Genomic DNA, 18259 nt, shown 5'->3' on the forward strand with positions numbered 1-18259 from the left:
TACTCTTTGATGAATCCTAAGCTTATTTACTAGAATATGTTGAAATATTTTCTAATACATTTATATTACTTGTTTTAAGGGAAAAACATGATTTGCAAAGGATTTACTCAAAAAGACAAGTGGTAAAAGTAAGCTCTCGTACGTTAACTTTATCTTATCTTCCCCCAAAAGGATTAAATATTTAAGCCTAAAACTTACCTCAAAGGTATGGTCTAGTCTGTATACTGACACTGAATTTACTGCACTGACTATCTCCAATACGCCATTGAAATTATTCAAATCTTGAAAAACTTGAAGAATTTCTATAATTCTACTTAGTATTGCCACCCGTTCTTCAAAATTTTCTGCTTCCACAATGCATCTAATAACAACAACAAAAAATTCATGGCTTAGAAAAGTTTCTTCACCTCACTTAGAAAACAAGAAACCTCTTTATAGCCAGAATTTTAGTTTACACAGAACTTAGTAAGATTATTAAGCAATAAGATAAAAACTTACTTTTCAAACCAGAGAGTGAGATTTGTGGTATGACGAATCATTTTTAATAAATTTGGAGAATTTATTTCTTTATCTTCTTTGGTCCACACACTCCCTACAAGTTCGGAAGGCTGGACTTTTCTGTGGAATCAAAAATTGATACAACTTAACCTATAAAGGATTAGTATAAAAATTATTTAAACATCTGCTAAACTTAGTAAGAAAAAGACAATTAGCCCAAAACATAAATTAACAAGTATATGAACAATCCACAGAGAGACAGATATAAATAATCACATTATTAATAATTAAAAAGTGAATAATAAGCTGGGCGTGGTGGCGCACGCTTGTAATCCCAGCATTTGGGAGGCTGAGACTGGAGGATCACGGTTCACGGACAGCCTCAGCTCCTTAGTGAGGCCCTTTGCAACTCAGTGAGACCTGGTTTCAAAATAAAGAATAAAAAATAGGTCTGGGGGTGTAGCTCGGAGGTCAAATGCCCCTGGGTTCCATCCCCAGACCCGCAAAAAAAAAAAAAAGTGAATAATAAAATAATAATGAAAGATAAAGCATTATCTCTTTATCTCTTAAACTGCAATCAAATCCTATCTTACTTCTGTCAAACTAACAAAGGACATAATACGAAATGGGTAAAAATATTATAAAACAAATTCTACAACACTTATAGGGAAGTAAAAATTGATAAACCACTATATAAAACAATTCGGCAATATCTCATAATACTGAAAATATACATGCTAGCTGACTCAGCAGTTCTATTCCTATGTACATGCCCTGGATAAACTCTTACACAAAGTTTAAGAACACATTTATAAGACTGTTCAAGCACTGTTTACAAATGTAAAAAATTCTGGAATCTAAAGGCTTATCATCAAGAGACTGGATAAAGTATAGACTACTCTTTATACTACACAGTGACTAAATAAGCAAACTAGAATTATATTCATCAACTTTAACAAATATCAAAACAATTTAAGTAAAAAATTGTTGCAAGCTGGGCACAGTGGTACATGCTTATATACCCAGACCTCAAGAGGCTGAGACAAGAGGAATGTAGGTTCGAGAAAAGCCTCTGCAACTTAGCATGACCCTCAGTAACTTAGCAAGACCTGGTTTCAAAATAAAAAATAAAAAGTGCTGGAGTTTAAGTTGGAGGTTGAATGTTCTTGGGTTTAATCACCAGTATATTTTTTTTAAAAAAGGTACAGAATAAATAAATATAGTTTTAAAGTGTACAGACCAATGCTATACATAATTTAGAAATATGTGTGTTTACGTCCCAAAATAAAAAATAAAAAGGTCTGGGAGGATAGAATGATTTTAGGCTCAATCCCTCTGTCCTCCACCTGCCCCCAATAAATTACAATTATCTACCTGTAGAGATCAGATTCCAAAAGTGTTAGCTGACGCGCAATTTCTATTGGATGAAGTGTCATAAGATCAAATGTTTCAAACTGTCCAGGTCTGCTAATATGCCATTCAATTGATGGAGGTGGACTTTCAAAGGTAATATTATGGCTTATTCCGTTTGCTTGAGCTTGTTTCTTCCTCTTGATGATCTTAGCAATTGACTCTACCCATTTTTTCATAGCTTTCCCTGGAAAAGAACACATACACAGAATGCCTTTTAATTGGCAGACATAACTGCAAATCTTTGTATAGTCTTTATTTAACTTTCACTCAGCTTTAACTATTATCAACTTGTGGCACATTTTTGCTTCATCTAACTCCACTTATTCCCTCCCTTCAATCTCTAGTTTATTCTTGAAACAAATCTAAGAATCACATATCTAAAAATCACATAATTTAATTTACATTTAAGAATGAGCCAGGTATTAACGGTGCATGCCTGTAATTCCAGTACTTGAAAGGACAAGACAGGAGGATCACAGGTTTGAGGCCAGGCTCATCAACTTAGCAAGACCCTCAGAAACTTAGCAAGACCCTGTTTCAAAATAAGAAATAAAAAGGGTTGGGGGTATATCTCTGGAATAGAATGTCCTTAGGTTCAATCCCCCAGCACACCCTCCCCTGATGTCTCTCGAAAAGGCTCTTGAAAATAATCACAATTCCATTATCACACGTAAAAACTGAAATCTGATAAGTACTAATTCAGGATCAGTGTTTGGGGGGTAGGGGGAGAGGGGGGAGGGGGAGGGAGGGAGGGAGAGGGAGGAAGAGAAAATGAGAATAAATGAATTAGTTACTGGGGACTGAACCCAGGGGCATTCTTCTTCTATGCTACATTCTCAGGCTGTTTTATTTTGAAATAGGGTCGTGCTAAATTGTTTAGGCTGGCCACAAACCTGTGAAGATCAATGTTTTAACATAAATGCCTGCCAAGAATACAAGAATATTTCCAACAGGATTCTTAGTCATATACTATTAGATAAAAAATTAGTGTTCTTAATAATTTAAATTTGAAGACATATATATGTTTAAATATTCATGGCCTAAAGTTTCAATTCATAGGCTATATTTCTAAAACTTCGAGTAAGAAATGTCTGTCTTTAAGGTACAAAATTTATTCCCCTCAAAGGAGAATTAAATATAGAAAAAATATTTGTTAATCATCTAAATTCAAGAACAAGACTAAGGAGAATATGAAAGTAAAATTATATACATTTTAATTAGTTAATGAAATGGCAACCTTGAGATAAAATTAGCTTGAATTATTATTATTATTATTTTTATTTATTTATTTTTTTTTTTTGCAGTACTGGGGATGAAACCCAGAGGCATTCTACCTCCAAGCTACACTCACAGTCCTATATTCCAATTCTTTATTTTGAAACAGGGTCTCACTGAGTTGCAAAGGGCCTCACTAAGTAGCTGAGGCTGTCTGCGAAGCAATCCCCATCTCAGCCTCCCAAATGCTGGGATTACAAGCATGCCATCACTATGTGCCCAGCTAATTTAAATTATTTATTTATTATGTATTTATTTTTATGGTACTGGGGATTGAACTCAGAAATATTCTGCTTTCTTTCTTTTCTTTTCTTTTTTTGTGGTAGGATGGAACTCAGGGGCTTTCTACCCCTAGGCTACACTCCCAGACCTATTTTATATTTTATTTGGAAACAGGGTCTCACTAAGTTGCTGAGAGCCTCACTAAGTAGCTGAGGCTGGCTTTGAACCTGTGCGATCCTCCTGTCTCGGCCTCCCTAGTGCTGGGATTACAGGCATGCGCCACCACGCCCAGCTAGAGGCATTTTTCTTTCGAGCAACACCCCAGCCTGATTTTATTTCTTGCTTGGAAACAGGGTCTTGCTAGGTGGATGAGAGTCTCACTACATGCTGATGCTGTCCTTGAACCTGAGATCCTCCTGTCTCACCTTCTCAAGTACAGGCATGGGCCATCATATCCAGCTAGCTTTAATTTATTAAAGAGAACTTTTGATTTTTTTAAAAGAAATATTCTCCTCAAAAACTTGAAGAGGATGAAGGTAAAGCCCAATGGTAGATCGCCTGCCTAGCATGTGTGATGCTCTAGGTTTAATCCCCAGCACTGCAGACAGACAAATGAACAAACACTTGAAAACAAAAGGTTCTAAGGCTGCGGGAGATTATAAACACATCTGAGCTTTGTAGATTCTATCAAAATCATTCCAAATGTTAGCATAGCTTTCTAAAAATGAAAAATAGCTTAGCTTCTTAAAAGTTATACAATTTTGAAAATAAACTCATGTGCAACATTAGATTCAATTAAACCTTTAAATAATATACCTCTTACACTTGAAATGAAGGATTCTAGTCTTTCAAGTAATTCTGAATCTCTTTCAAAGTCATAAAAATGGTGTTCAACCCAGTGCCGAAACACATTTAAGATCCTAATAAAATAGAAAAAAAAAAATTTTAGTTAAACCTAAGCATTCAATTACACTTCTTCCATTTCTCTAATGTCAGTGATAATTTTATATGCGAGGACCAATGTAATATTTAAGGAGTCTCTAATTTGTTTTTAATTGATACCTTAAGTGCTCCAATAATAAAAGTTAGTCTCCACATTGTGTAGTATTTAAAAATTAAAATATTTATGAGTATAAGAACTGTGGTTTCTGTGCTTAATTACCCATTTATGCTATATAAAAGTGCTTTTATTTTTGTCATATGTAGAAAGTTCACATTCTATAGTACAAAAGCTATATTTAGAGCCAAACATGGTGGCACACGCTTGTAATCCCAGTACTTGGGAGGCTAAGACAGGAGGATTGCAGGTTCATAGCAAGCCTTGGCAACTTAGCAAGGCTCTCAGCAACCCAGTGAGGCCATGCTTCCAAATAAGAAATGAAATTAGGCTGGGGTATAGCTTGGAGGTAGAATGCCTCTGGGTTCAATTACAGTACCAAAAAAAAAAAAAAAAAAAAAAAAAAAAAAAAAAAAAGCTGCTATTTTTTAAGTTCTTAAATTGAAAGTTTTTTTTTTTTTTTTTTCTTTTTCAGTACTAGGGATTGAACCCAGGGGCATGCTCCAAGCTACACCCCCAGCCCTATTTTTTGTTCTTTATTTTGAAACAGGGTCTCACTGAGTTGCAAAGGGCCTCACTAAGTAGCTAAGGCTGTCTGAGAACTGTGATCCTCCTGTCTCAGCCTCCCAAATGCTGAGATTACATAACCAGCTCTGAAAAAGTATTTTTAAGATCTAAATTTTAAATATTTTTCACATAAAATGGAAAACTAAGATTTAGTGTACTTGCTTCTACATTTACATGCTATCATTAAATTTCTATATGATCTAAAAATATGCTTCTAGCCAGGCGTGGTGGTGCACGCTTGTAATCCCAGCATTTGGGAGGCTGAGACTGAAGGATTGCAGTTCGTGGACAGCCTCAGCTACTTAGTGAGGCCCTCCAGAACTTAGTGAGATCCTGTTTCAAAAAAAATAAAGAATAAAAAATAGGGCAGGGGGTGTAACTCGGAGGTCAAATGCCTCTGGGTTCTATCTCCAGACCCACAAAAATAAATAAATTAAAATAAAAATATACTTATAATCTCTTATTTTGTTTCTAAGAAAAATACCAAGCCGGGCATGCTTGTAATCCCTGTGTTTGGGAGGCGGAGACAGGAGGATCACGCAGGTTCGAAGCCAGCCTTGCTGGCTTGAGACCCTGTTTCCAAAAATAAAAAAGTATAAAATGGGTCTGGGAATATAGCCCAGAGGTAGAAGGGCTTCCAGGAACCCAAGTACCCCCCCCCCAAAAAAAAGGAATAAAAGAAAAAAAGAAAAAAAATACTAGACAGTGATTTTGCTTTGCAATATCAAAAATAGTTATTTAAAACCTTGTAAATAAGCCAGGCGTGGTGGCGCATGCTTGTAATCCCCGCACTTGGGAGGCTGAGACAGGAGGATCACACGGGTTCGAAGCCAGACTCAGCTACTTAGTGAGGCTTTCAGCAACTTAGTGAGATCCTGTCTCCAAATAAAGTATAAAATAGGTCTGGGAGTATAGCCCGGAGGTAGAAAGCCTCTGGGTTCCACCCCCCAGTACCACCAAAAAAAAAAAAAAAAAAAAAAACCTTGTAAATAGATTTAATAATCTATGAAAATATGACATTTCATTTACTACATTTACTACCATAGATATGATACATATGATAGTATAAAGTGGTTACATCAACCTAAGTGTCCATCAACAGATGAATGGATTACAAAACTATGGGATATACACACAATGAAATTCTACTCAACAATAAGAACAAAATGATGTCATCTGCAACAAAGTGCAAGGGCCTAGAGAACATTATGTTAATTGAGATTAGCCAGTCAAAGAAAGTGAAGGGTCTTATGTTTTCTCTAATATGCATAAGTTAGAATATAATTGGGAAACCAAAGTGACTCCAGATAATGGAGGAGAAACCTGAGTGGAGCCGGGGAGGTGGTGTAAGGGAAGGGAGGAGGAAGGGTGAGGTTCATTCATAGAATGACTACCATCAACTATGTGTACATATGTGAAAATACCAATGTCAGTTGATATTGGTGATGCATGCTTATAATCCAGTACCTGGGAGGCTGAGACAGGAGATTGCAGTACCTTAGTGAGGCCCTCTGCAACTCAGAACCTGTTTCAAAATAAAAAATAAAAAATAGGACCGAGAAGCCAGGCATGGTGGCACAAGCTTATATTCCCAGCATTTGGGAGGCTGAGACAGGATGACTACAGTTCGCGGATAGCTACTACTTAGTGAGTCCCTTTGCAATTCAGTAAGACCCTATTTCAAAATAAAGAATAAAAAACATTTTATTTTTGTGTAGCTCAGAGGTAGAATGCCCCGGGTTCTATCCCCAGTACTGGAAAAAAAAATAGGGCTGGGGTGTAGCTTGAGGTAGAAGGGCCCTACATTGAATTACCAGTACTGCAAAACAAACAAAAAAATGTAACTCAGTACTCTAATTGGGAAGGGAGGAGATGGGGAGGCATGGGGGGTACCAAGCGCTGTGTTACATGTATGTTACTGTCAACAAGATTTACATTATGATGTGAGACTGAAATGCAACAATAAAAGCATGTTTAAAAATAAGTGTTACAAGCTGGGAGTGGTGGCGCAGGCTTGTAATCCCAGCATTCAGGAGGCTGAGACAGGAGGATCGCGGTTCGCTGACAGCTTCAGCTACTTAGTGAGGCCCTCTGCAACTCAGTGAGACCTGGATTTAATATAAGGAATAAAAAATATGGCAGGGATTCTAGCCCGTGCCCCTGGGTTCCATTCCCAGACCCTTAAAAAATAAAAAAAGTGGTACAGCTGGATGTGGTGGCACACGCTCGTAATCCCAGCATTCAGGAGGCTGAGACCTGATGATAACAGTTCATGGACAGCCTCAGCTACTTATTGAGGCCTTCCACAACTTAGTGAGACCCTGTTCCAAAATAAAGAATAAAAAATAGGGCAGGGGGTATATCTCGGAGGTTGAAGGCCCCTGGGTTTCATCCCCAGATCCCCCCCCCCACAAAAGTGGTACATTAGGATTCTTTTCATTACTTCAATAAATGGCTATTTCCAGGTTAATTTCTATTCCCCCTTGACAGACAACTGTATTTCTCTCCAGATAAGAAAATACACTGAATTCCCAGTCTTTATCATGTCATTTCTATTAAAACAACCTTATGTCACTGTCTGGCTAGCTCAGTAGCTTAGAGAATATATCAAGAGATCACGAGATTGTTAGCTTCTAGTTTATACTTAGATCAGTTCAAACAGTTCTGCTTCAACTTTCTTTATAGTTCTATGACTTGATATAATTATAAAATTGCTAGTATATAAAAGAAAATATCTCATCATTAGACTTCATCAAAATTACAAAATTCAGCTCATCAAAACATCATTTAACTCAGGTATGTAGTGAGGCCCTTTACAATTCAGTGAAATTCTGTTTAAAAATAAAAAATAGGGCTGGGGAGCCGGGCATGGTGACACACACTTGTAATCCCAGCATTTGGGAGGCTGAAATCAGAGGACTGCAGTTAGCAGACAGCCTCAGCTACTTAATGAGGCCCTCTGCAACTTAGTGAGACCCTTTTTTCAAAATAAAGAATACAAAATAGGGCAGAGGATGTAGCTTGGAAGACGTCGAATGCCCCTCAGTTCCATCCCCAGACCCACAAAAAACAAAACAACAAAAAATAGGGCTAGGGGTATAGCTGGGAGTTAGAATGCCTCTGGGTTCCATCCCCAGTACTGCAAGAAAAAAAAAGGAAGAAAGAAAAGAAAAGAAAAATCATTTAAAAAATTAAAAGGCCAGCAACAGACTGGAAGAAAAAATCTGCAAAACATTTTTCTGACCAAAGGACTGCATTCAATCATATTCAGTATACTCTAACTTAGTAATAACAAGACAAATAACTAAAAATATAGATAAGATTTAAACTTACTCTTCACAAAATAAGTATAAATGGCCAAAAAGAGGCAATAAAAAGTTCTTGCCATCCTTAGTCATAAGGAAAACACAAAGTATAACCACAACTTCTATACACCCAGCAGTATGGCTAAGACTGACATCACTAAACATTGGTGAGCATATGGAACAACTGGAACACTCATACACTGTTAGTGAGAATGTTTACAAAAAAGTTTTGACTGTTTATTTTACACCTATCACCCTGAGTTATTTACCCAAGTGAAAAGTGTGTATTCACAGTAGGACTTATAACATGGCAGCTTTATTTATAGTAATTAAAGACTGGGAAATGGCCAAATGTTCTTAATGGCCAAATGTTCTTAAAAAAAAAAATGTTCTTAAAGAATGAACAAACCATGGTATATTCTAATACAATAAAACACTGCTTCAGTCATGAAATTAAAAAGACTACTGATATAAGCGGGATGGATGAGTAGCCAGGCGTGGTGGTGCAAACTTGTAATCCAGCATGTGGGAGGAGGAGACAGGAGGATGCGGTTTGTGGACAGCCTCAGCTACTACTTAGTGAGGCCCTTTGCAACTCAGTGAAACCCTGTTTCAAAATAAAGAATAAGCCAGGAATGGTGGCGAACACTTGTAATCCCCGTGCTTGGGAGGCTAAGACAGGAGGATCGCACAGGTTCGACACCAGCCTCAGCTGTTAGTAAGGCTCTCAGCAATTTAGTGAGACCCTGTTTCCAAATAATATAATATAGGTCTGGAAGTATAGCCCGGATGTAGAAAGCCCCGGAGTTCCATCCCCAGTACTACAAAAAAAAAAAAAAAAAAAAGAATAAAAAATAGGGTTAGGGGTACAGCTTGGAGGTAGAATGCCCCTGGGTTCCATCCCTAGTACCGCAAAAAAAAATAAATAAATAAATAAAAATTAAAAAATAAAAAAGTATGTTGAATGAAAGAAGTCAGAGACAGAGTAAAAATCCATTTATATGAAATTCTAAAAGAGGTAAAACTAGCCGGGCATGGTGGCGCACGCTTGTAATCCCAGCACTTGGGAGGCTGAGACAGGAGGATCGCACAGGTTTGAAGCCAGCCTCAGCTACTTAGGCTCTCAGCAACTTAGTGAGACCCTGTTTCCAAAAATAGGTCTGGGAGTATAGCCCGGAGGTAGAAAGCCTCTGGGTTCCACTCCCAGTACCGCCCCCCACACACACACACAAAGAGGTAAAACTAGTCTATTGAGGGAGAAATAAAAATACTGACTTTGGGTAATGAGAACAAAAATGAGTCTGGATTATAGACATGCATGTATTTATTAAAATTCAGCCAAAGTATACTTAAGATGTGTGTATTATTTCATTTGTATTATTATTCAATACTGACCTGTTAATTATATACAAACTGAAGTATTTAAATAGATGTGTACTTTGAAATATATCCAAGAAGTAGGTGACTAATGGACTGACAGAGAATGATAGACATGTGATAAAAATAACTACAGTAAAATGTTAAAGTAGATCTAGGATGTGGGTTTATAGGTATTCACTGCAAAATATGTTTAATTTTGCTCTGTTTAAAAATTTCATAATAAAATGCTGAAAAAATATTATCTTACATTTTTGCTAAAAATCTGTTAATGCTTACGGTGCAGGTTTAACTTCTTGGCTTGAATTTTTCAAAGCAATTTCCAACTCCACCCCAATCCATATAGTTAATTTCATCCCTTCCTACTTACAATACAGCATCCTTATTCCTCTAAGATAATTTTCCTTATCTTTTTCTCTGTATATCATTCTAAATTCTGGCTTTGTGCCCTTGTTCATTCTATTTTACTTTACCCTTTATACCTTTTTTACCTTGATACTATTTTCCATTATACTTTATGACCGTCAAAATACTATACATCCTTTAGGAACAATCTCAGATTTTCTCTCTTTCAAGATAAGATGTCTTCTCTAATTTCTGGAACCTAATCTCAGCTATTCCTGAAATTTTATAGGACTACACTTCTGTACACCACTTAAATATTCAATGTAGAATAATAGATAACTGTTTCATATATCCCCTTTTACCAATAAAATCATAATTAGCAAGGCATAGTGGTACATACCTGTAAGCCCAGTGTTTCAGAGGCTGAGATAGAGGGTTTAAAGCCAGCCTAAGCAACTTAGTGAGACCCTGTTTCAAAATAAAAAATAAAATAGGGCTGGGGGTGTAGCTTAGAGGTAAATGCTCCTGGGCTCAGTCCTCAGCACCCCATACACGTGTGTGCATCACACAATAACATGATGCCGCAGGATCAGCACAGTTTATGTTGTGTTTGCACTCACCACAAGTACAGTTCTCAAAAAAAGGACCTAGAACACGGAAAATGCCTAAAAATAAAGTATATACATGACTGAGAATATAAGGTAATATTTCCTTTCCTATATTAGAAACCTCATAAATGTATGCCTCATATCAACAGACTTAATTTTTGTGTTTGGAACTAAGCATTGAACTCAGGGCCATTTAATACTGACCTACACCCTCACCCTTTTTATTTTGAGATAGGGTTTCACTAAGTTGCTACGGTTGGCCTCAAATCTGCGATCCTCCTGTCTTAGCCTCCCAGGTACTAGCATTGCATGCATGCTACCATGCCCAGCTCAACAGACTGAATATGAGTGTAGATTAATACAATTGTGTCACAGCTAGTTGATAAAAATTAATTCTTTCTTACTGATATATAAATAATCTCCTTTTCTTATATAAAGAATGACATGTTAAAAAGTTCTGGTAGAACAAAAACACATTATGGCTGAAAGACATATCTGGGAGCACTACTATTCCTCTAAAATTGCATATATTTGTGGTAATTATTCTTAAAAGCAAATAACTCAGTTACAAAATTGTAATTTATTGGTCTTCAGCAACAAGAAAAAAGATATTTATGTCACATATAATTAATACAATAACTCAGTGTCCAGTAGAGAGAAATAGGTAATATTTTGGTTCTTGTTTGGACTGTAAAGAAGACTAAGCAAAGAAGCTTCTAATTTTCAATGCTTAGTGGGAAAAAAATATTCACTGGCTTAGAAAATAAAAAATGGATTTGAATTCCACCCTGCTCAAATTAAAAATATTTTAGGTCTTTTATAGGACCTGGCTCAAATTATAATACTTTAAAACATATTTAATATTTTAAGCTTCAATTTCCTGACATATAAAGTAGGTGTGATAATTGCGTTTCATCCTTGGCACCACTGAAAACAAAAAAAGAAAAACCAAATTGTGTTGGGAAGATGACATATAAAGGATAAAATAAGCCGGGCGTGGTGGCGCACGCCTGTAACCCCAGCATTCAGAAGGCAGAGAAGGGAGGATCACAGTCCACGAACAGCCTCAGCTACTACTTAGTGAGCCCTTCACAACTCAGAGAGACCCTGTTTCAAACAAAAAAAGGACTAAAAAATAGGGCTGGGGATGTAGCTCGGAAGTAGAATGCCCCTAGGTTCTATCCCCAGTACCGAAAAAAACCAGAATAAAATATTTATAGAGTAATGGCTAGCATAAAGTAAGTACCTAACAACTAGCCGCTGCTATAATTAAATACGTTTTTAGAAATTATTGCAATAATTCCTTACATAAAGTAACAAAAGTCCATTTGGGAAGCTGAGACAGGATGATCTCAGTTCACGGACAGCCTCACCAACTTAGTGAGGCCCTTTGCAACTCAAATGAGTCCCTGTTTCAAAATAAAGAATAAAAAATAGGACTGGGGCAATGTACTTAAATATATCGAAGTCAAGCACTAAGCCAAGCAAGGGAAGGAGGGATGGGGAGGGAATGGGGTGGGAATTGGGTAGGGGTTAAATCGGTGATGTGTACATGTATGTACATACAAGTTTTTTACCCCAATATGATGTATGAATATAATGCACCAATGAAAAATAAAAAAAAATAGGGCTGGGGGTGTAGCTCAGAGGTATTAGAATGCCCCTGGGTTCCATCCCCACCCAGGACTGGGAAAAAAAAAAAAAAAGTAACAAATGTCTTTATATTCTGTGAAAACTAAGAAGAATAGGAAAAGAGCTAGAACTTAGCCAGGTGTGGTGGCACACGCTTGTAATCCCAGTACTTGGGAGGCTGAGACAGGATTTTCTAGGTTTGAGGCCAGCCTCAGCTACTTAATGAGACTCTGTTTCAAAAATAAAGAATAACCGGGCGTGGTGGCACATGCTTGTAATCCCAGCATTCGGGAAACTGAGACCAAAGGATCGCGGTTCGCGGACAGCCTCAGTTACTTAGTAAGGCCCTCTGCAACTCAGTGAGACCCGGTTTCAAAATAAAGAATAAAAAATAGGGCAGGGGGTGTAGCTCAGAGGTTGAATGCCCCTGGGTTCCATCCCCAGACCCAGGAAGGAAGGAAGGAAGGAAAGAAGGAAGGAAGGAAAGAAGGGAGGGAGAGAGGGAGGGAGGGAGGGAATAAACCAGGAGTGGTGGCACACACTTGTAATCCCAGTGCTTGGGAGGCTGAGACAGGAGGATTGCACAAATTCTAAGCCAGTCTTAGCTACCTACTGAGGCTCTCAGCAACTTAGTGTAACTCTGTTTCCAAATAAAGCAAAGAATAGGCCTGGGAGTATATCCCAGAGGTAGAAAAGCCCCTGGGTTCCACGCCCAGTACCACCAAAATAAATAAATAAAAATAAAGAAAGAAAGAAAGAAAGAAAGAAAGAAAGAAAGAAAGAAAGAAAGAATAAAAAATCGGACTGGGGGTGTAGAATGCCCCTCGGCTCAACCCACAGTATAAAAAAAAAAGAAAAAAAAAAAGAAAAAGTGCTATAGCTTCTATAAATAGCATAAAGCTGACCATATACATGCTTATATACATTTTATAACTTCTACTTACAATAACAAGCAGGCACCCTGATCTGTAAACATGCATCATGTGCCAGAGAGAGTTGATGCAAATGACATAGTATATCTAAATAATAAAAAAAAATTGGAAATTTAGCTGCTGTAAAGTTGACAATAATACCTAAGTTGTACTGGTTGGACGTATTCCTTTCGAAATCTTTTAAGGTCTGCACTGATAGGTTGCTCGCCTTTCTCTATTGCCAATTTATCTGCTTCAGTAGGTTCTGGCTCTGGAATTTCAAATCTAAGAAGAAAATCAAAAGAAGAAAAACTTGTTCAAACAGTAATGAAGAAGATTCCAAATACAACAAGAAAATATTTTGACTAAGATATCCTCTTTCCTATTACTTGGTAGAAAGTAAAATTACTATTAAACTTCTCTTAGGGTACTATATACTATAAAAAAAATTGCCTTTCAGCTATATGGTCCTCAGGTTTTGTACTGTTACTTTTATTAAAAACAAGTTTTATAACTGTAACTGATCTGCACACAAAACACCCATGAAAATTTTCAAGAAAATAATCCACTGCTGGGTGTGGTGACACATGCCCGTGATCCCTGTACTTGAGAGGCTGAGACAGGAGGATTCCTGCTTTGAGGACAGCCTCAACAAGTAGTGAGACTCTCATCAACCTAGTGAGACCCTGTTTCCAAATAGAAAATAAAATTGGGCTGGAGGTGTAGCTTGAAGGTAGAATGCTCTGCATTCAATCACCAGTATCCCCCCCCCCAAAAAAAAAATCCACAAGGAGTATAACTTCTTTGTTTTATTTTATCTTTTATTTTTGTGTGGGTCTGGGGATGGAACCCAGGGGGATTCAACCTCCGAGCTACACCCCCTGCCCTGTTTTTTATTCTTTATTTTGAAACAGGGTCTCACTAAGTTACGGAGGGCCTCACTAAGTAGCTGAGGCTGTCTGCGAATCACGATCCTTCTGTCTCAGCCTCCCGAATGCTGGGATTACAAGCGTGCGCCACCACGCCCAGCTAGTATAACTTCTTTAAAGAACATAAAAGAGCCCAGAACAGCAGCAGTGGTGTGTAGCTCAGAGGATGAGGCAGGAGGATTGAAAATTCAAGGACCTCTTGGGCAATTCAGTGAAAATTTATCTCAAAATAAAATTTAAATAGAGCTCGTGTAGTTCAATAGTATAGCATTTCTCTGGCTTGTGAAAAGCTTTGGGGTTCAATCCCCAGTACCACAAAAGAAAAAAAAGTGAAAAAAGGGCATATCTAATAATCTATTCTTAATATTTAAAAATAATATTAAATGAAAGACTAATAAATTTCCTTAAATAAATGAATATAAATTTTTAAAAAGATGCAAGATAAACTTTTAATAGTATTTAAGGTTGGGTGTGGTGGCGCATAGGAGACAGGAGGATCGCACAGGTTTGAAGCCAGCCACGCTGGCTTAAGAGACCCTGTTTCCAAATAAAAAAGTATAAAAAAATAGGTCTAGCTAGGCGTGGTGATGCAAGCTTGTAATCCCAGCATTTGGGAGGCTGAGACTGGAGGATCACGGTTCGCGGACAGCCTCAGCTACTTAGTGAGGCCCTCTGCAACTCAGTGAGACCTGGTTTCAAAATAAAGAATAAAAAAGCCAGGCGTGGTGGCGCACACTTGTAATCCCCGCGCTTGGGAGGCTGAGACAGGAGGATCCCACGGGTTCGAAGCCAGCCTCAGCTACTTAGTGAGGCTTTCAGCAACTTAGTGAGTGAGACCCTGTTTCCAAATAAAATATAAAAAAGGTCTGGGAGTATAGCCCGGAGGTAAAGTCTCTGGGTTCCACCCCCAGTACCACAAAAAAAAAAAAAAAAAAAAAAAAAGAATAAAAAATAGGGCAGGAGGTGTAGCTTGGAGGTCGAATGCCCCTGGGTTCTATCCCCAGACCTGGGGGGGGGGAAAAAAAAAAAGGTCTGGGAGTGTAGCATAGAAGTAGAAATAGAAGGGTTTCCAGGAACCCCAGCACCAACCACATATATATATATATTAGGCTGGGAATGTAGTTCGGAGGTAGAATGTCCCTGGGTTCCATCCCCAGTACTGGAAAAAGAAAAATTAGTAGTATTTAAAGAACCAGGCATGGTAGCACATGCTAATCTCAGTACTTGGGAGGTTGAAAAAGAAGGATTGCAAGTTTATGGCCAGCCTCATTTACTTAGGCCTGCTGCAACTTGGTGAGACCCTGTTTCACAAAAAAATAAAAAATAAAAATAGGTCTGGGAGTGTAAGCTTTGAAGTAGAAAGCCCCTGGGGTTCAATTCCTAGGCCCAGGTGGTGGCAGATGTTTGTAATCCCAGTATTTGGGAGGCTGAGACAAAAGAATCGCAGTTCACTGCCAGCTTCAGCACCTTAGTGAAACCCTCCACTACTTAGTGAGATGCAGTTTCAAAATAGGGCTGGGGTCGTAGCTCAGAGGTAGAATGAATGCTCCTGTGTTCAATCCCAGAACCACATACATAAAAAAAGTACTTTTAAGGAACAGAACAAATTTCACTAAAATGCAGTTTTTAACCTCTAAATTTGGTTTTTATGATTAGCTCTTGCAATATTTCTAAATTGCAAAGTGCTAAGTGCTAAAAATGAGAAGTCCATTACAAATGGGTTTGGCGGATGTTCTATTTGAAGAGAATAGTAATACTGCTAATGTAACGTCAAATACATTATGTTCACTATCTACCTGAGATGTACTAGGCACGAGGCTATTTGCAAGGTAGAAAGCAGTTAAGTTTTCATGAAATGTTAATAAGTGAAATATACACTTTTCTTACCGTTCAATTAGTAAGCTCAGCAATTCCTGTGGTTTACAAAATGAGCGATATGTAGTAAGAAAAGTCCGAACAAAATTGGGATCTATGAAAGAAACACATAAAACAAATTTCATGTTCAATTTCTCAATTTAATTAATTCCAAATATGATTTATTTCCTTTATCTTTTTACTTTGGCTCCTCTTATTGTTGTTGTTTACTACCAACTGTGGCATTTCTTTTTATTCATTTATTTTTTGTGTGTGTGGGTCTGGGGATGGAACCCAGGGGCATTCAACTTCCAAGCTACACCCCCTGCCCTATTTTTTATTCTTTATTTTGAAACAGGGCCTCACTAAGTAGCTGAGGCTGGCCGCGAACCGTGATCCTCTGGTCTCAGCCTCCCGAATGCTGAGTGCGCCACCATGCCCAGCTCAGCATTTCTTGATAAATGAGGATTGTTCTTATATTTAAAATTCATGAATGAAAAATTTAAAAAATTAAAAATTTCATGAACACATTTAATAATTAATGATGTCAACAATATTTTTCTTTTTTTTTTTTTTTTGGTAGTACTGGGGATTGAAACCAGAAGCATTCTACCTCTGAGCTACAGTCCCCGCCTTATTAATTTTTATTTATTTATTTACTTTTTTGAGGTACTGGGGATGGAACCCAGGGGCATTCCACCTCCGAGCTACACCTCCTGCCCTATTTTTTAGTCATTTTATTTTTAAACAAGTTGCAGCTGAGGCTGTTCCCAAATTACGATCCTCTGGTCTCCGTCTCCCAAATGCTGGGATTACAAGAGTGCATCACCACGCCCAGCCTCCCAGCCTTGTTTTTTATTCTTTATTTTAAAACAGGGTCTCACAAAATTGTGGAGAGCCTCACTAAGTAGCTGAGGCTGGCCTCGAACCCCGATCCTCCTGTCTCAGCCTTCCAAGTACTGGGATTACAAGTATGCACCACTGCACTCAACAATATTTCATTTTAGAAACAGTTACTTATTCCTTTTGATTTTACAGTATTTTTAATATTTTTGAGGCAAACCACATTCTCCCCCCCCCGCCAAGCAACAAATATCTTTGAACATCTTTTTTTTTAATTTTTCTTTTAACTATTTTTTCTTTATTTTGAAACAGGGTCTCACTAAATTGTGGAGGGTGGCTAGCTGAGAACAGCAATCCTCCTGTCTCAGGTTCCCGAATGCTGGGATTACAAACGTAAGTCCCTGTTTCAAAACAAAATATAAAATAAGGCTCGAAGTATAGCTTGGATGTAGACAACCCCTGGGTTAATCCCCGGCAAAGAAAAGAAAAGAAAAGAAAAGAAGAGAAAAGAAAAGAAAAGAAAAGAAAAGACAAGACGGACAGACAGACAGACAGACTAGGTAAGCACTTGCAACAAGTTTCACATACCTGCATACATATGATACGTTAACCTTTCAATTAATTTCACCACTGTTCCTCCCTTAATAATGGGAATTCCACTTCTACTTTGCAAGTTGTCTTCGAAAACAATGTTTTCCTCAGAGTCTTTTACCACAAAACGATACACCTCTGGACTTGGTAGCCTCAGCGGTTGCTCATTTTCTTCTTTCAATAATACAGAATCTAGCATTCGATCCAGAGTACTACGATAATGAAGAGAAATGAGGGCTGCCATCCAATTATTTTTCTCTTCAGCTGACTTAGCAGCAAATATAATGCTGTTTTCATCTTTGGATACTAATTCAAAAGCATGTTTGCATTCACAAGTATCTTCTTTATCACAGATTTGTATTTTCCTCATAACAAATTTTTCTTTTAATCTATATTCTGCACTACTATAACCTGGAAGTCGGGTCTGGCCATGATTAGGTTTACAGCTGATCATTAAGCCATCAAAAAGAAAAATATGTCGTTCATGTTTAGCACCAATTCTTGTCAATGGTCCTTCCATTATAAATTCATTGCAACACTGTCCAATATCTTTGCCTTCCCATCCATCTATGTTTTTCTGAATTTCGTTCATTTTTTTGATGGCCAGGTGCTTGCTTCTTAATTGGCGATTATAAAAAGGGCAAACAGGATCCCTAAAAAAAAAAAAGGATGAATTTAACATAATGATTAGTCAGCTCTTCTTGCTTCAAGTATAAACTACCTCAAATTAAGAAGCAAAGTATTAAATTGGGCTGGTGTGCAGCTCAGTGGTACAGTACATACTTAGTATGTATGAGGCCCTAGGTTCATCTCCAGAATTACAACACAATTC

The 18259-nt window shown here is 37.6% G+C and overlaps 1 protein-coding gene across 3 annotated transcripts in view; it reads right to left on the reverse strand.

Moving 5' to 3' along the window:
* Positions 1–18259, reverse strand: part of SOS2 (SOS Ras/Rho guanine nucleotide exchange factor 2) — a gene marked incomplete at its 3' end in the record, with an annotated part of 86955 nt that overhangs the window by 15637 nt on the left and 53059 nt on the right. For all 3 annotated transcript variants that reach the window (XM_080708176.1, XM_080708175.1, XM_080708174.1), the window contains 7 exons: positions 17425–18080; positions 16027–16108; positions 13373–13495; positions 4225–4328; positions 1873–2095; positions 499–618; positions 199–361 (listed from right to left, as the gene is read on the reverse strand). In XM_080708176.1, coding sequence (XP_080564302.1) covers positions 199–361; positions 499–618; positions 1873–2095; positions 4225–4328; positions 13373–13495; positions 16027–16108; positions 17425–18080 — 1471 coding nt within the window. The remainder of the gene's footprint in view (positions 1–198; positions 362–498; positions 619–1872; positions 2096–4224; positions 4329–13372; positions 13496–16026; positions 16109–17424; positions 18081–18259) is intronic.

This window comes from Muscardinus avellanarius, assembly GCF_963383645.1.
Source record: "Muscardinus avellanarius genome assembly, chromosome: 12".
Classification (NCBI taxonomy): domain Eukaryota; kingdom Metazoa; phylum Chordata; class Mammalia; order Rodentia; family Gliridae; genus Muscardinus; species Muscardinus avellanarius.